The sequence below is a fragment of the Tripterygium wilfordii genome, chromosome 21 (genome assembly GCF_013401445.1).
Source record: "Tripterygium wilfordii isolate XIE 37 chromosome 21, ASM1340144v1, whole genome shotgun sequence".
NCBI classification, from domain to species: Eukaryota; Viridiplantae; Streptophyta; class Magnoliopsida; order Celastrales; family Celastraceae; genus Tripterygium; species Tripterygium wilfordii.
Window position 1 is genome coordinate 1,557,418 of NC_052252.1, and position 17,290 is coordinate 1,574,707.

Consider the following 17,290-nt stretch of genomic DNA (forward strand, 5'->3'; position numbering starts at 1 on the left):
CCGACACGTGACGATACGTTGAATGTATATATTGAGTTTTTTTTTCCCCCTTCGTTATGTCTCACACTTTTTTAAATTAAATAATTAATTTATTGAATCTTCAGTTGGCTAAAACAAAAATAAGTGAAGAATTAAAAAACAATTGATTCGATTCTAGGCTCCTACGAAGAATTATTATGTGTTTGCTTGACACATGTTGTGTCATGTACATGAAGTTATCATCTACTTAATAATAGTGATTATTGATTTCCATATTAAAAACAAAAGCGTGTGAGTTCCCGCATCATAAAGACAATAAAAACCATAATAGAAAGCAAGAAGTCCTACATTTTTTAGGTCGTGGGTTCAATTCTTATCAAGATCATACGTGAAATTACTATATATTTGCACAAATGGTTTGCAGGTTATTGCATGACCTATGAGTTTACGATATATTTGCACACGTGATTTGCAGTTTATTGCACGGACCTATGAGTTTACCCATTATACATTGAAAACACCAGATTTAATAACTTGTGATTTTAGTGAAAAATTCAATCTGCCTTTTATCGGCAGATCTACATTGAATCTTGAGGAGCTTAACAATTGCTCCTCCTTTACAGACAAAATCTGAGATTTGGTGGGACATTGCTATATACAGCAGTATAGCTACAACAATGCACAAAATGAGAGCAAGTTCAGGTCTTCAGTGCCTGCCTGCCTGCCTGGCATCTCAGATAACTCGTCGCGTGTAGGGATAATTCGTTGTTATGTTGTTGGCAAGAAGTCGCAAAGCACTGAATCAGCGGGTTACACCATCTGATGCAGATTGGTTCTGTTAGGGAAAGTTGATGCGGAAATTCTTTTGACCCTGCATGCGTCTATAGATTTTCCAGGGCAGCTGCCATTGAAGCTGCTGCCTCTTCAAGGGTTCGCTTCTTCTCAAATGTGTTGAAGGCCTCCAAAATATCACCTTCCTCATAATCACCATAGTCGTCAATTGCAATACCACATTCCTGTCCAGCATTTACCTGTCCAGAGAAAAAAATGAACCAATGATCATTGTGCAAGACAAGGCGAAATGAAAAGTGTGACTACTCCACGACAGCAAAGTTCCACTGCTAGCAAATGAGGTTAATCACGAGCAGATTGTCGTCAGTTCAATATGAAAAGCATTTGTTAAGTAATTGATATCACCCTACAATTTACTTAAACATTCTGATGCCAAAACAGAGAATACAATCACATCCAGAAATGACAAATCCAACAGGGAGTAACCAAAATCTAACTATTCTAAAAAAAATTCAATTGGAACTTCCAAGCAAAACAAGGGTACTGAAAATGTTACAAATAGTCAATCCATGCTTAAAACAATCCATTAGCATCCAAGACTAAATCATTTCAGATAGCAAAATGTACAATTCAGCTGATATCTTTTCAATATGGTCAGCCTATTTAATCTTTACTCAAACCTTCAATTGTTGGCAGTTGGCACTCAACTTTTATAATATCCTAATGCAGCCACTTTTCTTCAATGCACCACTGTACAAATTGATCCTCAAGAAATTTAAATAGCACAAAACTAAGTCCTGCCTAACACATTTAGGTTCAATGGTCCATACATTTAGCATTAGTGACCGGAATATGACTTTACAATTCAAGCCCTGTAGCGCAGAACAAATATGATTTTATGATTTTCATGCATTGACTTGCAGGGACAGAAATACTTCTACCACCAAGAATACTATCATAGAAGGCAACATTGGCTTAAAAAATCATACCTCTTTCACAGTTTCTTTAACCCTTCTCAAGGAACTAAGAATACCAACATGTAAAACTTTTCCATTTCGAATAACCCGTATACCACAGCCTGAAACCACTCTTCCCTCTGTTACCATGCATCCGGCAATATGCCCACTACCGCTGCTGAATGTGGCACGAACTTCTGCTGAGCCAATAGTGACTTCTTCCTGAAAAAGAAAACGCAAGAACTCTCAGCATTGATTCCTAAGTCAAAGTAATAGGCAACAATATCCCACACCCCTTTATATAGAATGGGAATGGAACAAAAAAAAACAGTAATGTTATGTTTGAATTAACCTTCACAGGCTCCAGAAGTCCTTCCATTGCATTCCGTACATCATCAATAAGTTCATAGATAACTCTATATATCCGAATCTCGACGCCTTTGCTGTCAGCATAGCTATTAACAGAACCTGGTGCTCTAACATTAAATCCGAAGATAATGCCCTGGCTAGCGACAGCAAGATCAACATCACTGTTGCTTATATCCCCTGTTGCTTGCAAAAGAAACTTTAAAGTGACATTATCCTGAGGAAGCGCATGGAGGGCTTGTCTGACAGCCTCAATTGAACCCTATAAATAATAAAGTATAGCAATTTACTAACCAGTCAAGTGAAATACAAGCAGCAATCAATCTAATAAGTTTAACTGCTAGCATAGTATGTTGTTAACAAATTCGTATTTTTGCAATCTCTTAAGAGATAAGACATGTCATATGACATAAATAAACAAACTGATATAAGTAACAGTGTAAGACCCAGAAACACAAAAATATTGCATGGGAGAAATATGCCATTTTGTGGAAATCTGTGGAAATTTTATCTAATTATAATAGCTAATTAAGATTAGAGAACTTTGTCTCCTTAAATCATCCATGGAAAACTTTCAACGAATATTCTGTTCAGCATCAAGATAATGAATGAAACACATGTATTTTCAATTGAAAACTTTGAAATTTAACAAGTTGACCAAGATAACCTTTCTCAAGTTCCTTTGTGTTCATTTTTATCAAAAAAAGAAAAAAGTACCTTATGTTCAGGCAAATATCACATACCTGAACATCAACCTTCATTATAATATTAAGCTGGTGCAGGTCCAGTCCAGTCAGCTTTCCTGATGCAACTGCAGAAGCTAGAGAAGAAAGGGTGACCTTCCCATCACCAGCCTTCGCTGCAATTCGCTCATTTCGCAGCGACATCGCACGCACTTCTGCTTTTTGACGCGCAATGTCAAGGGATGAAACAACCTCAAAGGTGTCGCCAGCAAGTGGAACATTATTCAGTCCAGTTACCTGTACACATATATGTAAGATATTTGAAACTGAAAATCAGAACCAAGACAATAAAACGAGATACAACAGATAGGCCAAATTGGACAAATCAAACATAATTGAGGACCGTAGGGCACTGTTCTAACAAACTTCAAGAGGTATCTGGCATGGGTTTGAGGCACATGGATCACCATTTTATCTTGAAAATGTCATTACCAGTCTCTACCAAAAACATAGGTCATATTACTAGTAAAATATTTTTTTAAAAAGTTGCCTTTTCTTATTTTTAATGGTCCATTTCCATTTCATCAACATCAAAGTCACTATACCAAACAATCCAGGGACAGACACATAAATCCATATGAGAAATTAGTGAGAATCCATTGTCATGTTTTGCCTTAAAAAAAAAGCCTATTTACCTGTTTCCTGTAAAAAAAACAAAATAACTGTCTTCTTTTCTTGACTTTATTGTTCTTCTGTAAAAAATTTCCTTTCAACGACCTATTCCAACAACCAAGCCTTTATCCTAAAAGTTTGGAGTCGGCTACATGAGTCTAATAGAACATCACCAGGAATCCACCATATGTATTATGTATATATGAACAAAAATAAACAAGGAAAAATGACATGACCTACAAACCTGCACAGGAATTGAAGGTCCTGCTTCATCGACACGATTTCCACCGTCATCAAATAAAGCTCGCACCTGATCATGCATATAAAAGAAAGGTTCCAAGGTTGTTTAGTACCTCAAACTACCCCCCCACTTAGGTCAACTTGCAATTGTATCCAATAAAAAACTTTCACAATCTAAATACCAACCTTTCCGAAGGCTCCTCCACAAACAACGATGTCCCCTTTTCTAAGAGTGCCATTCTGGACAATAAATGTTGCTACTGGCCCCTTTGATTTTTCAAGCCCTGCCTCAATCACTGTGCCCTTTGCGTTTCTGTGAGGGTTAGCCTTCAACTCTTGCAACTGACACAATTATCCATGGTCAGAATATATTGCAAAAACATACTAGCCATATGCAACATTTTAGTAAGTTTGATCCTGCAATTTCAGATTCTTATCTGATTCTTAAGCATATTTCCAAATATTTCATATGGGAGCATGAGCAACAGTCTCAACAACAGCAAAGAATATTTTTGGAGCTTGGTAAACTTTTACAACAGTTTATCTAGCTATATTTTGTGTTTCAAAAATTTTCAATTAAGGTATCTTAGTAGTTTTCCTTCTCCCTTAAATGGGTAGTCCACAGAAACCCCACACCCAATTTCCCCAAGCACCAGAAGGACCAGCCTACTAACCCAATGATGGTTTAACTTCAATATGCAGTACAATGTAGTCCAACCTCTACCATCTGTCACTCTCCCAGAATGACCGTTTAACTTCAATATCTTGGTAGTTTACCTTCTCGCTCAAATGGGTCCATAGAGACCCCACAATCAATTTCCCACATATGATGACTAGCCTAACCCAATGACCATTTAACGTCAATATGCAACACAATGTAGTCCAACCTTTAGCCGTTTGCAATTCTCCCATAAAGCTATAAAACCCCTCAAAAGCTACTTGATTTTCTGCAAACTTACCCATTCAAGAACCTTTCAATCTGTTTTTACTCATTGTTATCAAAGTTTGCCCTAAATAATTTGTGGCCGACTAACAAATCCACAAGAGAAATCAATTTGAATCCTCTGATTCTCTTTTTCCATTCATTCCTATGTAACACTATACTCTTCGATAATGCTAAATATCATTATATCTAGCATCCTTCCTTATGACTTCTATCCAATGCTATTTTTTGGTCTCCTCCTCTTTTTACCATCTCCTACATGAATTTTCTCAAGTCCTTCACACTGCACTACACTACAACATACCCAAACCATAATAAACGGTTTCTATCATATTATCTCTGCTCAGTGCTACTCCTACCCAGTTCTAATAGTCTCATTTTGCCATACATCCAATGCAACATTCTAATGCACAACCCTAAACCGTCAATCCTGTTTTTACTGCTGCAGAAGTTGAAGTAAATCTATTACACTAAGATCAGCTCCTCTGGCCTCGAAACACAAATGTTAGATCTTGAAAATTGTTTCAATCCAAATAACATCCTCTACTATATTCCAAACTACAAAGTTCCTGATCCTCAAACTTAAACCTCCATAAAAGCTTCATAGACCAATTTTCTCAGATCCTGTGCCACATCATGTCTGAACAACTTCCAGTGCCATTATTTGTTACATAAGACTTCATCGATGTGAAAGCAAAAGACTATTTTTTTCCGTTATGAATATTGTTAATTATTGTGCAACAAAAAAGGAAACTAAACAAACATCACTTCTAGTCTCCAAGAGATCGGGATATTGGATATTAAGTCTTCGAAGTTTGGACAGTAAAGCCATCAACTAGAGAGAGATTGCTAGCCAGCTTCTTCTTCTTCTTTTTAAGTGGAGGAGAAGAGAAAACTCATAGGCGCATCAAACAAAATTTGAGCCAAAGGGGGCAAAAAAAAAAGAGAGAGAGATCACTAGTTAGTAGTTATACATTACAATTAGCTCACCTCAGCAACAAGCGTAATGGTTTCCAGCAAATTATCTATGTTCTCACCCTTGAGAGCACTGATCTGCAACAAGAAATCAAGAATGAGCTGTATAAGCACCAATACAGGGTATAAATCATCTAAGACAGTAAGAAGACTTCGTAAAAGATACAACCGGAACCATTGGGATGTCACCCCCCCAGTCCTCAGGCATCAGACCAATCGAAGAGAGCTCTTGCATGACTCGCTCTGGGTTAGCGCCATCTTTATCTATCTGGTTAAATGATTGATAATCAGCAAAAACAAACGCCAATAGTGAGCAAACATAAACATTGCCAAATGTTCCTATTATTTTGACTGATCTTTTATAAATTGATTGACAAAAAACAATGATAAGGATCACATACCTTGTTAATTGCAATTACAATAGGTACCCCAGCGGCTTTGGCATGAGCAATAGCCTCCTTTGTCTGAGGACGAATTCCATCATCAGCAGCCACTACAATGACAGCAATATCTGTCACCCTCGCTCCACGTGCTCTCATTGCCCCAAATGCCTACACGAGTGGATATGACAGATATTACTAGAAGAAACGAAAAGGAGAGCATGTTATAGTTTACAATCGAGTAGTAACAAATACAACCAGATAAATTGAAAAGTCGCCTCTCCATTAAAGTTTAAAAGATATGAGAAAGCTTTGTTGTTATGGCAAAGAAAGCTAAAAACTGCAACCTATGCCATAGAGTGTTTACCTCATGTCCAGGGGTATCGAGGAAAACACAGGATTGCAGTTTTCCATCAACAGAAACAAGCACCTTATATGCCCCAATTCCTTGTGTAATCCCACCAGCTTCTGCGGCAGCCACCTGCAGTCAAACTTTCATTTTTTTAAGTGTTTCAATAGCAAGCACTAATTTCATATTGTTTTGCTCATTAATAAATCCCTCATTAACTAAAAAAAAATCAGAAATACATGTTTATTCACAGCATTTGATAAAGCTTACTGATGCAATGATAATGAGAAATAAAGGGGAGAGGGGTGGGGAATCAGATAAAAATAAAATTGAAAAAGGAACAAGATGATGGATACCTTGCTCTTCCGGATATAATCCAAAAGGGTTGTCTGCATAGTGTCATCACAAAATATGTTAGAAAATCTTGCTACCAGAACTTCTTTTCAACATCACTAGCAAACAGAAGATGAATTGATCAGAAATTAATACAAAAAACATAACAGCAAGTAAATTATATATTATTGATATTTACCTTTCCATGATCCACGTGACCCATTATAGTAAGGACAGGAGGCCTGTCTTCTAAGTTTTCCAAATCTTCTTCATCAAGAATGTCATTCTTTTTAGCCATTTCTTCCACTTGAACTGAGTCGGCGTCTAACACCTCCACTTCATATTCTTTACAGATCATTTTCACCATGTCCTTATCAAGAGTTTGCACCCCATCAGGTTTAATCCCCTTTGCGTACAGATACCCAAGGATTTCACCTTCACTGATGTTTAAGCTATAGGCCAAGTCCTCAATCAACATACCTTTTTCTCCAACCTCTAAGATCTCTACTTTAACAGGAGCGGCCTCCTTTGCAGCCTGAAGTCGAGCTGCCTTCCTACTAGCTTTAGTCCATTTCCTCCCTTTCCTAGCAGCAACTGCACCAGGTATAACAACATTTAGCTCTGATGACTCCTCATCATGTATGTCGACATCATCATCATCATCAGCCATCCGCCTCTTAGCCGCACCATCAGAAATACTCTTCTTGCGATAACCATCCTTGAATTTTCCCTTTGCTGGTTTAGGAGGAGCTAAGACTGCAGCAGCAATTAGAGGATCAACCACGGGTTTCTTAGTCCTAAATTTATCAACCAAAATTGGTTTCCTCTCTTTGCTTTTAACACCTGCATTTAAATCATCATTTACTTGAGGCCTTGAAGCTGCCCCCACATCCTTCAGAATAACAGGTTTCTTCAACACAGGTGGAGGAGCAATTGAAGGTTTGGCTTGCAATGTGGGTTGAGGCCTTGCAGGTGTTGGGGCATGTTGGGCAGGTCTTAATGGAACACTGGGTCTAGACTGTGCCTTACCCCCTCCCACCATTTTGAGCGCTTCTTTCACTACATTCCTATTATCCTTAGGGGGCTCCTTGACAATCTTTTCAACTTGTGCAACCGAATCCCCTTTACGCCACACATTCTTTGAAGCTTTAGCGTTACGAGTCCCTATTGAATCCTCAGCTTTACCAACTCTATTCGAATTAGACTTCCGAAATTGACTTACATTTCCACCAGTCAGCTTTCTGGTGCTGCTATTGCTACTACCACTACTACTAGTACCCAATCCACTACTAGAAGCTTCAAGCCTCTCAGCCTTCTCTAAAACCTCACCAAGTGACTCAATCACTTTACTTCTCTCTTTCTCCTCCTCCTCCTCCTCATCACCAGATTTCCACCTCACAGAGTTGACCCCCAAAAGGGATTCACCCTTGGATTTCAAGACAGGCTTCGGTGCAGGCCTAAGTGCAATCTCACTATCACTGTCTTTACTATCATTATGCCTGCTATTACCTTGCTCCGCAACAAAGTCAGCTGTGGTAATCGAGTATTTACAAACACATGTACTGATAACCTTAACCCTACGTTTCAACAATGGAACTCTCCTTACCAGTATGTACGACGACGTTCTCTCGGAGCAGCTCGTGACTGCAACACTCGCATTTCCCAAACTAACCAGGGAAGCCGGTGTAGCCATGGTTCCCACCAGAACCATCCACAAAAAAGGAAAAGCACTTACAGAGGAGTATCAGAAGCACACAAAAAACACACACACACAGAGAAAATGTTTGAATTCAATTTTGCTAAACAACAATCAATTCCCCCATTTTTACAGCTTCGACACTCGTTTAGAGTATAATCGAAGAGAAAACTCTACTTACCTCCTCCACCTCTGCAATTGGTGTACAGTTATGGATTACGCATGGAGAAAGAGAGAGATAGGACAAGAGAATTGAATTGGTGGTGACGAACAAAGCTAAAACTGGCTGTGGGGACATGTATGTGTGGCTGTTTCCCTGCGCCTCAAATTTTTGTCTTGCGATAAGGCTATAAACTCTACACCGCCCCTTTGCTGTGGATGGCGGGTGATCTGCTGTAACTTTTTCTTACACCGGATGGCGGGTGATCTGCTGTAACTTTTTCTTACACCGGACCCGCTGTAATCAATAGTTTGAGCAACAATTATTATTTTTTTAAAAATATTTGTAAGAAAATGTAAACAAATTTTGATCGGGTTTACAAATCTAATCATATATTATTATCTCAAACAAAAATTAAATCCAACATGAAAAAATATGAGAATTTGGAAATATAAACTGAAATATTCTATATTTGTCTTCTGATGAATTTAAATTTTTTTATAAAAATATAAGATTGGAGTCGTAAAACTAATCAAAACATATTCGTAATTTTTTATAAGATTGGAGTCGTAAAACTAATCAAAACATATTCGTAATTTTTTTTAAAAAAATTATACCTTAAATTGATTACAGACAATTAACACTAAAATCACTTTAATTACGCCAGGTCTGCTGTAATAGAGAACCCTGCACCCCTTTGCTGTAGGGGACTAGGGGGCTAACTATCCCTTCATGTAACTCTGAGAGAGGCCCAGGCCCAGGACCAGGCCCAATCAATATCGGTCAACGGTTTCGTTTTTTCTTCGTTTCTTTTTGTGTTTGTTTCCCTCGGCTTCTTCGCACCGCTCCGACTGAATTAGCTGAGAATAACACGAATAAGTAACCGGAAATTGAAATTGAGGAATCAATATTTAATAGATTGCAGAGAAAGAGTGAGGGAAAAGTGAGTGGTGGTCTCTACTTGCGGCAATGGCGGATCGGGAGTGGAAAGGACTGGTAACGTACGCTTACATTCTGCTCTACATTGCTCTCTCCAGCGGTCAGATCTTCTTCAACAAGGTTTTTTTTTTCCTTGTTGATAATTTCTCGATGCATTTCTTTATTTGAAAAAAAAGTTTAGGAGTTAGTGCTATCTTCCTTGATTTACTGTATGCAATTGCAGTCATAGCTGTCCTCATCCTGCAAATATGGTTTGGAGTTTTTTTGGAAATTATGAATTGGGTAGTTTGTTTTTTGTTTAATTTGAAATATAGGAAGCAATGAAGATGTTAAGTAGATTAAGGGAAACAGAATTAATGGACTAATTTTTTTTAATCACTTTATCGCGACTGATTGGGTGATGCCTGGCTAGTTATTGAGGTATTAAAGTAGAGAAGTCCTTTAGTAGATTCTTATAAGAAATCAGATTGAAGAATGATTGTTGTTTGAAGAAGAAGAAAGATAATGCCTTTTTTTAAGCTGTTGGAATGTTGCTTGTTTCCAGGATCAATAGTAGGAGCTATGGCTTCAGCGAAGACTTTGAAATCCTCTATGTTAGAATCATCTGCTTAAGGGATTATTTAGCCCACTAGGCATGCTTTCAGCAAGCTTGTGTTTATTGAGAAAGGCACAGGGAATGTAGAAAGTTGTGTCTGTGTTCTGAGGTGTCTATCAACCCTGTGAAATTATTAGTATGTTAGAGCTGTTGTTTTTTGTCCTTGATGAGACTGGATGTATGACATGCAGTTCTCTTATACTACGCCATGTGCATAGTGAGCCTGCTACTAGTTATGGGGTGCCTGTTGACTGTTGTCTTTGCATGATCCTTCTGAAGACAGTGGAGTTGCTTCTCTTCAGCGATTCCTACTTTGTAGATCACACATATTATCTAGTTGGAGAGTGTTATAGTTTAAGCTCGGCTGGAACATAAACCAAGTGTTCTGACACAAAATATGAATGGGGAAGACTATTAGGTATTTAGGCCATGGCACGTTTGCAAAGGTTTAGTGTGTTAGGTATGCCTCACAACTACAAGAAGACAAGTAATTTGATACAACATTGCTCTCTTATCTATTCTTTGACATGGAGAAATTTTGATCTGAATCGCCAGAAATTATGGTCAACAAACAAATAAGGGCTGCAATGTACAGTGGTCAAATTTTTATGATTACCTTATCCCATGCAAATCGTTTACCTGTAAGGCTGTAACTATTCAATACCCTTTATGAAAAATTAATTGCTTCCCTAGATTCCCCTAACCTAACCTGGCTTACGTCACTCTTTGTGCCTTTCGCTCCCATTCTTCTATCATTTTATATAATAAAATTTACACCTGTTAGAAATTTTGGGTTTGTTAGGTATGCCTCACAATTTTGTTAGAAATTATAAAAGACTTCTTTGTTTAAAGACTTCTTTGTTTTTAGCGTTTGCATGATGCTTATGGGGATCATATTTTGGATTTAAATATTATGCCTCTTTTTTGGTGATAGGTCTTAATCTTTAGCGGTTTAACCATCTGATTATTGTTAGTTTTCTTTATAAAAATGTTTGGCTATGTTTTCTTCCATAAATTTGAGGGTTTTTTTTTAACATAATGTGTACCATGGGATAAAATACCCATATATCAAAAACTTGCTACTTGTGGCTAACACGACATTTTTATAAAAATTGTATATTGCAGTGGGTTTTGTCATCAAAAGAAATAAACTTCCCTTATCCTCTTGGCTTGACTCTACTTCACATGGTCTTCTCCTCTGTTTTATGCTTTACGCTCACCAAAGTCTTAAAGGTATAAGGGCTAACTTACTGGCATGACCAATTTTGATTGTGCAACTTTTGACCTTTTTATGCAATGTATACAGATTATGAAGGTTGAGGAAGGAATGACCCTAGAAATGTAAGTATCCAATTACCATCATCCTTGTATCTTATAGACTTTTCAAAGTTGTTTATTCTCAACAAAAAACTATCCGGCTCCTTTTCGCTTAAGTAGATTCATTGGCTGCACTTAGAAATAAATCTTTGGTTTACTATTTTCGGTTTCTAGTTGGGTAAAACTAAATCCTTAGAAAATTCTGAAAATGCTCACGGGTGAAAGCTATCTATAGTCTTGCTTTCCTTTTTCTTTTCTTTTTTTTGAATGGGAAAAAAGATGAAAACAAAAGCGAAAATCTGAAGGAGAGAAAAATGAAATTTTCCTGTTGATAATTGTAACTTTTCATCGTATGCACTTGCCTTGAGCACTCACTTTCCCGTGGTTATTCTGGCTTGTCAAGAAAATGGGCACTTAATTTCCTTTGGCTACGTTATTTTTCAGTTTATACACTTTATGGAATGAGATTAAATTAAGAGTCTTTGTAAAGCTTCTCAAATTATGGTGAAACGACCATAGCAAGTAGTATGCATGTCAAACGCAGGATAGGATTTGTTCTTTAAGAATAGCAAGTTTATATCAGAATAAATGCAGATCAAAAGATATCATCTTGCAAAGATTAATTTGTGTGTGTTATAATCATTGTCCATATGATATTTGCAAGAAGCTTATGTGTATTTTTGGGTCATATCAAACACTAGATTGAATCCTCAATCTAAAACATTTTAGACGATTTTCTCACATCTTATCTTCAACTAGCTGCCTCTACCCTGGTCTCATCATCCTTATTTGTGTTGCTGCATGTCCAACTCGACATTCTAATTTTCGCTACTTCATTCTTTGGGCATCTTGCCAATTGTTGTTTGTTGTTTCTAACCATCAAAAAGGAAGAACTAAATACCGTAGCAGTTATGAAGTATGTAGAGACAATTTAGAAGATGTGTTTGCAAGAAATTATATTCAAAAGCTGAAATTTGAGTACTGTCTGTCGAGAAGTAAAATTGAGAAATGGAGAGAGAAGTGCAGGAGAATAGAGAGGAGAGAGATGTAGCACGATAATAGCTCTAGTTGATATTGTTGATTCTTGCATTTAGAACGAGAGGTGGTCCCCTTTTATACACATGAGAACACAAACTATTACAACCAACACCATACCCTCATAACTATTTGCCACACACATTTACATCAGCCCATTACATCTTCAGCATACACCATGCCTCATAAATATAATTCTAACACTGTCATTCAATCCCTAAATATTAGTTTCATACTTGAAAATTAAATTTCTGGAATTTCATCTCTTTATTTCTTTTTTCAGTTCTCTGTCCCATTTACATTTGTAGACATAAAAGTCTGTTTTTCCTCAAAAGAAAAATGATTTATGTGTCCTCAGGATGCATGCATTTGCACATGCAATTCTAACAGCAAGATTATTCTTTACACATGATTGTCAACTGAGAAGTAGCGTCAGTCCCGAGCAAGACCCAAAACCATCATGTCTAAAGATGGCACAGAATGACTTGAATTTTTCATTATGAACTAGAATGTTATTTGTCGATACAAGCCAGTCCATCATGTCTCGTTGCCCAAGAATAGTTTATCATTTGTGGAGGACGGGAAGGATATTGTTGTTGAGACTGTTCCCTTTCTGTTGTACAACTGTAAAGGATGGTCACTCTGCCTTTTTTGTACCCAAAGGAAAAGTTTCAGAAAATTAAGAAAAAGAAAAAAGAGAGAAACTGTTAGTTGACATGGCTCTGCTGTATCTGGAACATTTCTCTTTCGCTATTTATTATGCAAAGGTTGTGTGTTAAGGTCTTGATAACTGCCCCACTGCTTTCCCTGTTTTCAACAGTATAAATCCATGTTTGCTTGTTTGGATATTTTAATCAGGTGAACTTAGAACCTATTGATGTGATGTTTTCACTCTTGTTTTTATCTTCTATTAAACAAAACATGAATAAGTAAATTAACACACTTGCCCCTGCATCATTTTGTTGCTAACATAGTGATCTATTTCATATATTCAGATATTCTACATCAGTTGTCCCAATTGGTGCCATGTTTGCAATGACACTTTGGCTTGGAAACACTGCCTACCTGTACATTTCTGTTGCTTTTGCACAAATGTTGAAAGCAATTAGTAAGTGCACACTATCTTTGTTTCAATTTCTAACTATTTTGTGAATCTCCTGGATCAAGAAGTAGTTTGGTCCCTGTAGCTTGGTAATCAATACTGCATATGAATAGTCATCTACCCAGCTAATTTCCTTCATATGCCAGATTGCATCCCATATTTTGTTGGTCCATCTACAGGGCAATAGGATATGATTGATAGATTATGCATCTTTTTACACAAAATGCATCGGTTAGAGATGGAAAGACCTCTCCTTTGAAGATTATCCATGGTTAAGTTTCTGCACCATAGTGCTTCCCACATGAAGAAGGAAATTTAACTTTGCATATCCACTCCCCAGGGAAGTTTGCTCTGGCTATGTTACTGTCCTGCTGGTCGAACTGTTTCATTATAGTAGGATCTATCTATAATGATGTTTGAAGTACAAGAATTCAGAGTATATATATAGCTCCATAATAACCATTTTGTGGACCAGTTAATTTTGTTGTTCGTTATGGACATATGCTCATTTTGACTGTTGACTGCGATTTGCAGTGCCAGTAGCTGTTTTCATTCTTGGAGTAGCAGCTGGACTTGAATTAATGAGCTGCAGGATGCTTTTAATAATGTCTGTGATAAGTTTCGGTGTTCTAGTGGCATCTTATGGAGAGCTAAATATCAACTGGATTGGAGTTGTTTACCAGATGGGAGGAGTTATTGGAGAAGCTTTAAGACTTATTTTCATGGAGATTCTGGTCAAAAGGAAGGGTCTGAAATTAAACCCTATATCTGTCATGTACTATGTTAGTCCCTGCAGGCATGTATCGTATTTGCCCTTGTCCAGCATGGTTCTTTTAAAAGTACTTGTTTTTTCAATACTACTTGTTTCTAGTTCCATGCAAAGAAGAAAGGCGCTAATTTGTTGATTTTTCATGCAGTGCGCTTTGCCTGTTTCTGCCGTGGATCTTTCTTGAGAGACCAAAGATGGAAGCTAATAGAACATGGAACTTTCAGCCTCTTGTGCTAACTCTAAATTCTCTCTGTACTTTTGCTCTAAACTTATCAGTTTTCCTTGTTATCTCGCATACAAGTGCCTTGACCATTCGGGTTGCTGGAGTTGTGAAGGATTGGGTTGTTGTCCTACTGTCTGCCCTTCTGTTTGCTGATACAAAGCTAACTATCATAAATCTGTTTGGTTATGGCATTGGTAAGTATCTGCATATCTTCATTGGAGCTTGGTTCTATCTTTTTAAATGGTTCATCCACCTCATGCCCTTTTATTCTTAGGAAAAAATATCTACTTTGGGACCCTCGTGTTTCCACACACAAAAAAAAACAGTGTGTAATGCTGCTAACTCTTAGCAATATCCTTTCTTATAACGAATTGAATAAGAAAATTACACTTTCAGCATAAATGGAGCTAGAAACATTCCTCCATTGATAAAAAGGGAATCATCAGTTGAGGGCATGGTGGCTTGAAAGAATCTGTTTATTTAATGTGTCTGTCTTTACTCTTTGGGAAAAAATCTTATGACAGAAAATTACATTAAGCCAGAAAAAAGGGGGGAGAGGGCGTGCCGCTTTCATCCCCCCCCCCCTGGTTGGGCATTTCACTCTTTTTATTTCTTTCTTTCTTTCTATTCCTGTCTCCATTTGATGGATAAACGAAAAGAAAAAACAATTAAGTAGCTTATTTTTCCATTGATTTTGCTGTAAATGGATCTTCTTTAGTTCTTTTGCTGACTGCTTGAGTACTGATGGTTGTATGTCAAAGCTGTGCGAATAGATTTCCTAGAGGTTTACAACGTACAGTGTTGCCCAGGGGAAGGTAGCATTGAGCATTTGCCCAACCATAAGCTCAGATGGTATTGGGTGTCGAATCTTACCTAGCACATCTTGGCATTAAATTATACTGTTGATTTGCAAGTAACTGGTATTATAGAGTTTATTTTATTCTATCCAATGCAATCTTACCTTGTACAGGTTCTACATTATTGAAGAAAAACAATAGATTTATTGGCATGGGATATTAAAACTTTTGATGTCTGTAATATTTTTGATATTCCCTTAAATGCAGCCATTGCTGGCGTTGCCGCGTATAATAACCATAAGCTGAAGAAGGAAGCTAGAGTTACTTCTGAGGATCCCCAAAATCCTGATTCCATACCCCCGGCTGCTTCTTCAACTTCCAACAGATAGTTCTATGCCAAAGGAACAGTTGGCCAAGATATTATTGAGGTATGCGCGTATGCACACTGAAACTTCTATATATTATTTAATTTGCTACCCCTCAAATATGTATTTTTTATTCTTGGTTTTGAATATGCATCTATGTGTGTATCATCCATTTCCAATGATTGTTGCAGTTTTCCCTGCACCAGGGTTTTGCTCGTTTTCTCTAGTAAAAAGCTGGACTAACTGGATAAAGTATACTCTGAAGTCGCAAAATTTCAATGATTGTGAGAAATTTTGGTAAAGAAATTACTGGAATCCAAATTCATTGCAACAGACATGTTGCTGTCCAGGTATGTAACTAAATGAATGGTACAATGAAGTCCGCACTTTTGATTGTGGAAGCTGGTAAACAAAGAAATAATCTCTATATATCATCTGTCTTGTGAGAATCAGGGACAAAAAAATTTCTGTACAAGACATCAGAGTTGAATTGCTGTTCTGTTTATCCCAAACGGTTATGCAATACATTGGCAAAGATGCTACATTTTAGACTTTGGATTACTGAAACTGAAGTATCCATGTGAAACTTCTATGCCTGCTTTGGCTTGTTTTTTCAAATCTGAAAAGCTGGTAGAGAGTGAAGTACAAAACTTCCTGTCCCCCCAACCCCAACCCCAACCCCAACCCCAACCCCACGCGGGTTAAAAAATGCCACGCAGCACTCCGACGATGCCACGTGTCATCATTTTCTGGTGACAGTGACCTAACTATTGAGAAATTTAAAAACTTGGGTATTGATTTGAAATGAGTCATATTTTTCAATGACTAAAATGGGTATTTACTCCATTACTAAAAATGTAGCAATTAAAAAACTTTTCTGTTGACACCTTGACATACCAGAAACCTAAAAGAAAAAATAGAAAAGAAAAAAAAATTATTAAGGTACAACAATTGCTGTTTTTGTCATGTTTTATTCAATTTGTCACGTGACCAGTCTTTTGCCCAAATAAGGTATTTTCTTGTCTTCTTATGTTCAAAGGAAGACAGAGAGAGACTGTGTCTGTGTGCAAACAAAATAAATCAAATCAGAGGTGGAAGCTGAGTGAGCCCTAAAAGCAGAGAATCTAGGTCAAAAACAAGAAGTGCATATTTCCCCCATTCAATGAATTGAAGAACCATAAATTCCAAAGACTCTTACTTCATACAAAATTTGGTTTTAACTTTGCGACCAAATAAACACAGAGATAGAGCTACAGCTATATATATATGTATGTACTATCTACACTGTTCTCCATCATCCCTGCCATGGCCTCTTTGTACCACCAAAATTTAAGTCAAAATATGACAAACTGGCTTTCAATTAATGACCTTGGCATTTATTTCATGTTTAATCAGAGATTCAGAATCAACCTTTCATCATCAAATCCAAATTCAAATATAAGGGTAAAACATATTTATGTGTGTCATTTATTCCAAACTTACTCTTTAGATATTCCACATAAGCCTAAACTTGATTGTCAAACCGCGCACAGAACTTTCCCACCCGATGACAATATAAGTGTGACCAAAAATTTGTCCTTTGGACATAAGATGTGGGACTAAACTCTAACCGTTAGGCTCGTGC

General features: G+C 37.2%; 2 protein-coding genes across 4 annotated transcripts; one reads left to right on the forward strand and one right to left on the reverse strand.

The window, feature by feature from the left end:
• Positions 1–475: 475 nt before the first annotated feature.
• Positions 476–8,700, reverse strand: LOC119989582 (translation initiation factor IF-2, chloroplastic). The gene is made up of 12 exons (XM_038835196.1): positions 6,868–8,700; positions 6,692–6,724; positions 6,354–6,467; positions 6,008–6,157; positions 5,776–5,874; positions 5,622–5,684; positions 3,875–4,030; positions 3,693–3,758; positions 2,837–3,073; positions 2,080–2,355; positions 1,761–1,949; positions 476–1,010 (listed from the first exon to the last, which is right to left on the reverse strand). The coding sequence occupies exons 1-12, from the start codon at positions 8,377–8,379 to the stop codon at positions 861–863; spliced, it is 3,045 nt and encodes a 1,014-aa protein (XP_038691124.1). The 5' UTR covers positions 8,380–8,700; the 3' UTR covers positions 476–860.
• A 627-nt stretch (positions 8,701–9,327) lies between these two features.
• On the forward strand, positions 9,328–16,227 carry LOC119988383 (probable sugar phosphate/phosphate translocator At3g14410). Of its 3 annotated transcripts, none has more exons than XM_038833400.1 (8): positions 9,329–9,583; positions 11,184–11,291; positions 11,365–11,399; positions 13,406–13,518; positions 14,047–14,308; positions 14,430–14,698; positions 15,569–15,729; positions 15,858–16,227. In XM_038833400.1, exons 1-7 carry the CDS (start codon positions 9,494–9,496, stop codon positions 15,688–15,690), a joined length of 999 nt encoding a protein of 332 aa, XP_038689328.1. In that variant the 5' UTR covers positions 9,329–9,493; the 3' UTR covers positions 15,691–15,729; positions 15,858–16,227. The 3 variants fall into 3 exon arrangements, with proteins under 3 accessions (XP_038689330.1, XP_038689328.1, XP_038689329.1); XM_038833401.1 differs by having other exon boundaries at positions 15,873–16,227; XM_038833402.1 differs by lacking the exon at positions 11,184–11,291 and having other exon boundaries at positions 9,328–9,583.
• The last annotated feature ends 1,063 nt before the right edge of the window (positions 16,228–17,290 follow it).